This window comes from Otolemur garnettii, unplaced genomic scaffold, assembly GCF_000181295.1.
Source record: "Otolemur garnettii isolate 467f Iridium unplaced genomic scaffold, OtoGar3 scaffold00057, whole genome shotgun sequence".
Classification (NCBI taxonomy): domain Eukaryota; kingdom Metazoa; phylum Chordata; class Mammalia; order Primates; family Galagidae; genus Otolemur; species Otolemur garnettii.
The window spans coordinates 4,778,176-4,785,740 of NW_003852452.1; the positions used below are offsets into that span (position 1 = coordinate 4,778,176).

Here is a 7,565-nt window from a genome sequence, read left to right on the forward strand (position 1 = left end):
GTGTCACTCACCTGAGCAGCTCCTGGAGGATGAGACTGTTTCTTTCTCCTCTCCGTATTCCCAAGCCCTTTGTACAATCCTTGGCACACAGGAGTGCTAACTGATTGGTGATGAAGGAACCCTCGTCTGCTGACTTGAAATGTAACGTGGGAGGCACACCTGCCTAGATTGGGAGACTGTTTTTGTTTTTTCTAGAAATGAGATCCAATGGGATGTTAGTGGACAACCTAAGAGTCTCATCTCCGAAGAAAAATCCCTACATTATGAACTCCTTCTTGCTCAGTCTGAAGAGGTAGGTCACGATAATCCGATGGAAAACGTTGAAAAATACCCACGTGATAACTGACTACAGTGTGGACCTTACTTAAGGTGAACACAAGGTACCTAGCTTGCCGAAAACCACCAGGAATTTTGTGATAATTTTTAGAATCCAAGTCTAAAGGCTCTTAGCCTGAAGGAAGGCCCAGTTTTCAAGTTATAGCCAAAAGCTATGTCAAGGTTCAAGCCGGGATTGATGGAAGTGTGTGTCCAGCAAAGTGAGACTTTAGAAATCTTTATATTCAGATTTTGGTCAGAAGAGACTGCTTCCCAGCCTGGGTTCTCAGAGGTAACGGTGGAGATCCGTGAGCTATTTTTTAGTATTTTCCAAACCCCCAAAGTTAAATGTTATTCACCAAAAATAAATATGCGAGAAACAACGCCAAGTTTCTTTGCTTTAGGATATAATTGTACCAACCCAATTTAAAGACTTTAATTATTACATTCTGAACAGAAAACTGGGATTTTTAAAAAAAATATGTGTTTTGGTTAACTTTAAAGTAGCAAAATGAATTGTTATTAGTTTTTTTTTTTTTTTTTTAAATATCAGTTTGTTTTGTAGACCCAATTCTTTATAACATGGGAGGAAATACTCAAAAACCCAGCCTGGAGATAAAAACGCCGTCCCCTTCCCCATGCCATGTTTTCATTCCTTTTGTCTCTTCTGGTTTTGTGCATGTTATGTCAGGACATAGTTTATGTAGCAAATCGCTTTCTTGTCACCACGGAGCCGTCTCTCTGCATGTCTGTGGATGATGGATTTGTCAGAATGCTCTCCTGTTGACAGCTGTGGAGTGACCTTGAAAGGAAAGGCGGAATGGTTCGGGGGCAAACGCTGTTGAAATGGCTCCTGCCAAGGATGCAGGGACAGCATATGCCGCCTTCATCTGAAGCCGTCTCGGCAGCCCTGGACGTGCTGCTGAGGGCCGTGCTTCCCTGACAGTCTGTTTCAAATCATCAGCCTTTCACTGTGGTTTTGAAACCAAGCCAAACTGCCAGACTGAAGGGAACTATGGCAAATCTGCCATGGCAGGGTGTCTTTACCCTCAGTCCTCTGAGATGATAATGATGTCAGGATGCCAGCCCAGAAAGTCCTATCCTTCTAAACAGGGGTCATCGGTCTGCAGAGTTCTGGCTCTGAGTCTACCCAGCTGAGTTAGGAGATTTGCCTTTTCACTGGGGTCTGGAATTGAGAGTCCTCTGGACCATTTTCAAGAGACAGAAAATAAATCGGTGGTTAAATGTGTTGTCGTGTATCTCAAATCGTATGGGAGACAGAGACTTTGAGGGCAGTCTGGGGAACATACTCTGTCAAACGTCATCTGAGAGTAGCTTTTATGAATGGGAGAGAGAAAAAAATGAGCCTCCCCTCATTGATCAGCCTCCCCTCCCCCAGCAGCTTTTCTCCCCCTATGAATTTCTATCTTTTTTCCTATGTTTGCTTTTAACATTGATTATATTTATGTACATTTGTGGAGTGAAAGTGTAATTTTGCTACATGCATAGATTAAGCAGTGGTGAAGTCTGTTCTTGTAATCTATTCCCCGAATGATGTACATTACACCCATTAAGTAATCTCTCATCCCTGAGCTCCCTCCACTCCCTCATCCTTCCCAGCCCCCGTTGTGTGGCATTCCACATTCTATGTCCACATGAACACGTCATTTAGTCCCCCGTCCAAGTGAGACCATGTGGGATTTGTCTGTGGCTGGCTTGTCTCACTTAACATAATGGCCTCCACTTTTGTCCAATGTTGCTGCCACATCATTGCATTCTTTTTAATAGCTGAAGGGTATTCCACTGCCTTCCCCTATTTTCATATTAAAATTAGAGTCATATGATTTATATCACCCCCAGGTAAATTTTACCTACTAATAAATGAGTTTTCCATGAGACAGAAAACTTCAGTGTAGTTAAACTTGACAGTTCACTTGAAGCCCTTTTAGGGAGAAAATGTCAATAGTTTTTTTTGTTCTTTTTAGAGTATAGGAGAATCCCACGAGACTATTCAGAACACTTGATGACAATTACATTGACTTTCACAAAGTCAAAATGATGTTCTTTGTTAGGATGACAGAATTCTGGGCATTTTGGTCATTGTTTCAGAACAAAGGAACCGAGTGGCAGTGCAGTTTAATCCTCTTGTCATCTCTGGACGTGATCGTGGACCAAATGCTGCTGTTACTGGGAGAACCTGGGCAGAGGGGCGTAGAATTCACAGCTGCGCTTCAGAAACTGGTATTTTGTGATGTACACATCTTGTGCTGTTTCGCTCTGGCTAGGAATAGCTGCAGATAACTGACCTTATAGTACGTTTGCTAGGTCCAAATGTATATTGTGCTTTTGAGAGCCAGCTTGCTCCTACTTTGAAAAGAGAAGACATTTCTCAAACCTCCCTGAAATCGGTCTTCTAGATGTGGGTCCATCAGACTAACAGATCAACCGTAAGCTATGGATCGCTTGAGCTTATTTTTCGTAGGGGCCGATCTTTAGTATCCAAGGGCTGAAGACATGGTATCTATTGAACAGTTTCCTTCTCATAATTTCTTCTAGCTAGTAGCCAGGCTTTCTTTCTCCATTTTTATTCTTCACGGCAAACTCTATGCTGATTAGAGTTTTCATATTCAAATGAAATGAAATCAATGAATTCACTGATTATTAGTATTAATTATTAGTCTTTCCTGTCCCTTTCCCAGTGCCTAGCACAGAGTAAGTAGCATTTAGTTTGGCGAATGATGAAAATGCCTGCTTTTTTCTCTTTAAAAGGGAAAATTTTAAAAAAGGCAGGTTTTGTTCTGGAAGATGATTCTGTGCGTGCTCAGTACGTGTAGACACCTGATGAGAGTTAGCACGCACACGGGGCAGCATCCTAGCCCAAAGGAAGGTGCCTGGGAGGCATTCCATGGAGAGAAGGAGCTCTAGCACCTTCCTGAATTATCTATATACTGGAAATTTGGTCTAAGTTAATTCTGATTAGGTAATTGTAACAGTATATGCCTTTCCATGTGAATTACTGGTTGAAGACGTGGAATTCTCTTTTCAGCATGAAGAAGTTTCTGAAGTTGAAACTCTCATTGGTAAATCCCTACAGTGGGTAAATAATCCAGAAATTACTATGGAAGAAAAGTGGGAAAAACAGCTCACCGTAAGTGTCCTGCAGTTTGTGATTTTGCTGTTTTTCTCCTATGTTCTTAATATATACAATACCTTTTCTAAGACCTTCCTGAAGCCTTTGGTTAGTCTGATGATGAGGGTTGAGTGCGCGTCTGGGAACGTGTATGAAGGAGAGCGAAAACGTGTGAGTGTGTGTGAGGCTATGTGAGATGTGGTGGAGAGACAATAAGGGGATTTAATGAAAAAACTGTGTTTTATTGGTGTCCTTGTGAGAACTGACCAGTCTAAACTTGGATTTTTCCTTGGCCTATTAAAATTTCCTAACTTCGGCAGCATGATTCTTGGGTAAAAGAATCGTACTCCAGAGAGTCTGACAGTTTTACTACCCCTCAGAAAATCATAGAACATTGGAAAAATGGAAACTTCTTAGATAGACATTCCCAGATTTGTTAGAGAGTACGTACGGCTGGTCTGAGAGCAGCAGTGCTCACAATGAACGGATCGCAACCAGTTACCGATTCCTTCCTTCTTTCTCCACTCTCACCAGTTCACTTGACTGGCCTTAAAGAAAAAGGAAGGAAGGAAGGAAGGGAGGGAAGGAAAGAGAGAAAGAGAGAGAAAAAGGAAGAAAGAAAGGAAGAAAGAAAGGAAGAAAGGAAGGAAGAAAGAATATTAAGAAATCTCATCTCTCTGTCACATATTATTTCTACCTTTTAACTGCTAGGCTGTCCCAGTTTCTACCAGCTCCCCCTAAGTTAAGCTAAAGAAGGAAGTAAACTCTGTAATATTATTATAACCTCTTTGCTAATCTAACCTTCCCCCCCCAAGTTGTTTTGAATATGATAATCAATAGATACTGATTTTACTGCATTATCTTGTCCCATCCTGTTCCATTATCTTGTCCCACCTGCACCAGGCACGGTGGCTCACCCTTGTAACCCTAGTACTTTGGGAGGCTGAGGTGGGAGGATCCCTTGAGGTCAGGAGTTCAAGACCAGCCTGAACAACAGTGAGACCCCCGTCTCTACTAAAAAATAGAAAAGTTGGCTCAGTGCCTATAGCTCAACCGGCTAAGGCGCCAGCCACATACACCTAAGGTGGCGGGTTTGAATCCAGCCCGGACTCTCCAAACAACAATGATGGCTGCAACCAAAAAATAGTCGGGCGTTGTGGCGGGCGCCTGTGGTCCCAGCTACTTGGGAGGCTGAGGCAGGAGACTCGCTTGAGCCCAGGAATTGGAGGTTGCTGTGAGCTGTGATGCCACAGCACTCTACCCAGGGGGACAGCTTGAGGCTCTGTCTCAAAAAAAAAAAAAATAGAAAAGTTAGTCTGGTGTCATGGTGGGTGCCTGTAGTCCCAGCTGCTTGGGAGGCTGAGGCAAGAGAATCACTTGAGCCCAGGAGTTGGAGGTTGCTATGAGCGAGGCTGTAGCCTAGGCAACAGAATGAGACTTTGCCTCAAAAAAATAAAATAAGCAATTATGATGACTACTGAAATGGTCAGGAACCCAGTTAAAAAGAGGAAAATAAAACTCAGTTTTAGGTACGTGACAGACACTTTATAACTCCTCCTTCTGAAACTGAGATAACTGATGGGATGATCAGTCTCTGGGCAACTAAGAATTGGTATCAATTCAGTTATAATTTTGGTGACCCAGATCAGTGAATGCCATTGAGACGGGAACGTCCACAGCGTTTTATATTACCTCTGTCATTTGTCATATTTAACATCGGACCCCTGGGGTTTCTTTTGTGGCTTTTCTTGTAGGAATTCAAACATCTCATGGAAGAGAAGCTAAACCTTTGGATACTAATGCTGAACAGCTTGGAAAACCACAAGGCATCTCTTGATAAAGAGTTTGTCAAATTCATAGAGATTTTGAAGAGACTGAGGCTGGAATATTTTTATTTCAGAAACGAATTTCTTTCCAGGTGATCATTTATATAAAAGAAACCCATGCTTTATAGACATGACATATTTTTGACTGTGCCATGGCATCCATTTAACTTCTTACAAGTCTGATTTCAGAAGATGCTTTTTCAGGGAAGACATTCTGTTTGACAATTCTTAATTGTGAAATAGTGTGAAATTGACTTACATGTTCAAAATTGCCAATGATGATCTTTAAAATCTGTGGAAACCAGTATAAGGAGTTATTTTCCCCTAGAACAGGAATGTAGAATCATGCAAAATAGAATTCTTTTTACCAGAAGGGGCCTTAGGGATCCCTTAATAATCTCATAATTTGATAGAGGATTAAGGTATTAGGGGGTAAAGAAGCTGATCATGAGAGCTGAGAGTTATCAATGGAAGATGCAGAACTGGAATCCAGGTATGTTGACCCCTACCCCACTGGGCCTTCCTGTTCCATCTCAAAGCTGTGCACTGATTTCAGTTAAATGAAGTTACAGGGAATAAAGGGTAAAGAAGTATAAACTAACCTTTACTATGGGGAAATTCTCAAAATTTGTACACTCTGTAAATTACATCCTAAACAAGGGCAGTGATTATATCTTTTGTTGGGCACTATTTATATAGCTGCTGGCACCGTTCTTAGCATGCACTTAAGAGATTCTTTTCGAACGAACAAATGAACATGGGTGTATGTGGAACTTGAACAAAGTAGAAAAAAATGTGAAGATAGAGGTAAGTTTCAAATAGCTAGAAGAAACTGTTCTATTTCCCCAAGTACAAGGAAACTGGATAGGAGAAAGTGGTTAATACCAGAAGGAGCTGTCAAGAAAATGCTCTTCTGCTTTCTCTAAGAACCAGAAAGCCCAGACTTCCCTATAGTGGTAAAAGATGTGGGTGGATTGAATGTACAGTTCCTTACACAGATACCATCTCCACAAAGGGAGGGTCAGAATTCTTCTATTTAGCAACAAAAAACTACTTGGAGAGAGGCCTGTGCTAGGGTCATCTTTGAGTGAGTGAATCTTCCATATTATCCTGTTAGACATGCTAGCAGGCTGGCTAAATAATAGGTGTCATTTGTCTAGAAGTTACTGTGTCACATGTGGTGCTAAGAGTTTGACAAATATTTATCCCCAGAGGGGTTCGATAACTCGCCCAAAGTCACCCAGCTAAGAGTAAGTAACAGCTGAGATGCGGACCTAATTATTTTCAACTTCAAAATGTATGCCCTTTCAACTATTAACCATGGACTTATTGAAATCTGATACAATATTCATTAAAAATATTCTGGGTCCCTAATGTGGGGCAAAATACTCCTTACCAATGTAAGGATGGTTGTAGCCTTTGCCTCCTGGACGCAGATTAAAACAGACAAAAACCCACACAAAGGTCACACACAACATGATTTGACTGTGGGATTTTCACTATGCATAAGAAAATGAAAGGGGTATTTTGTGGGGATGAGAGAGAGAATTCTATGTTTAGATGAGGTAGCAATTTTTTTTTAAAGGTAAGGTTTTAGGGGCTGTCTGCTGAGGAAGACAGGCTTCCGTGCTGAAGAATGGGGAGAACTGAGTGGGTCCAGGAGAGGCAGCGACAGGAATTTCTCTGAGGGGCTTCCGTGTTGAAAAGCAAGTCATGATTCCTGTAACATCCTTGAGGGACTGCTTTGTGTTAGGTTTTAGGAGTTAAGGTAGAATTCCCTGCTTTGGTGAAAATAACATCTAGTAAGGAACAGAAATAAATAATTTATAAAATCATGCCAGGAAGTGGTGAGGATGTGGAGAAAATTAAAGCAAGATAAGAAGATAGAGAATGACGGGGCTGGAGGACCTCATTTTAGAAAGAATGGCCAGGCGAGTCCTGAGAATACAGGATTGAGTGGAGAGCGGGGTGAAGTGCGAGAGTAGCTATGGGATGATCTGTGTGTTTGGGGCAGAGAACGCAGTTGTTGCAAAGACCATGAGGTGGTAGGGAGCTCAGTATGTCTGAGCGAGAAGCCAGTGTGGCTGGGGTGGGACGAGGAGATGGGACCAGAGAGGTAGGCAGGTCACACATACTCCTGGGAGTCCGTCTACTTCCAATAGTCGGAATTATATTCTGAGCATGGGAGGAAGCCCTCGGGGAGTTATAAGCAGAGAAACAATATGATCTGTGTTTTGACAGATCTACTGGGTAGAGAATTATTTTAGAGGGCAAGAGTTAAAGGAGTGAGATCA

At 41.9% G+C, this 7,565-nt stretch overlaps 1 protein-coding gene across 1 annotated transcript in view; it reads left to right on the plus strand.

Annotated features, from left to right (window-relative positions):
- LOC111726212 (lymphoid-restricted membrane protein) overlaps positions 1 to 7,565 on the plus strand; it is a 44,581-nt gene that overhangs the window by 27,661 nt on the left and 9,355 nt on the right. The window contains exons 13-16 of the mRNA XM_023514705.1: positions 196 to 292; positions 2,425 to 2,556; positions 3,362 to 3,463; positions 5,200 to 5,363. Of these exons, the coding sequence (XP_023370473.1) occupies positions 196 to 292; positions 2,425 to 2,556; positions 3,362 to 3,463; positions 5,200 to 5,363 (495 nt within the window). The remainder of the gene's footprint in view (positions 1 to 195; positions 293 to 2,424; positions 2,557 to 3,361; positions 3,464 to 5,199; positions 5,364 to 7,565) is intronic.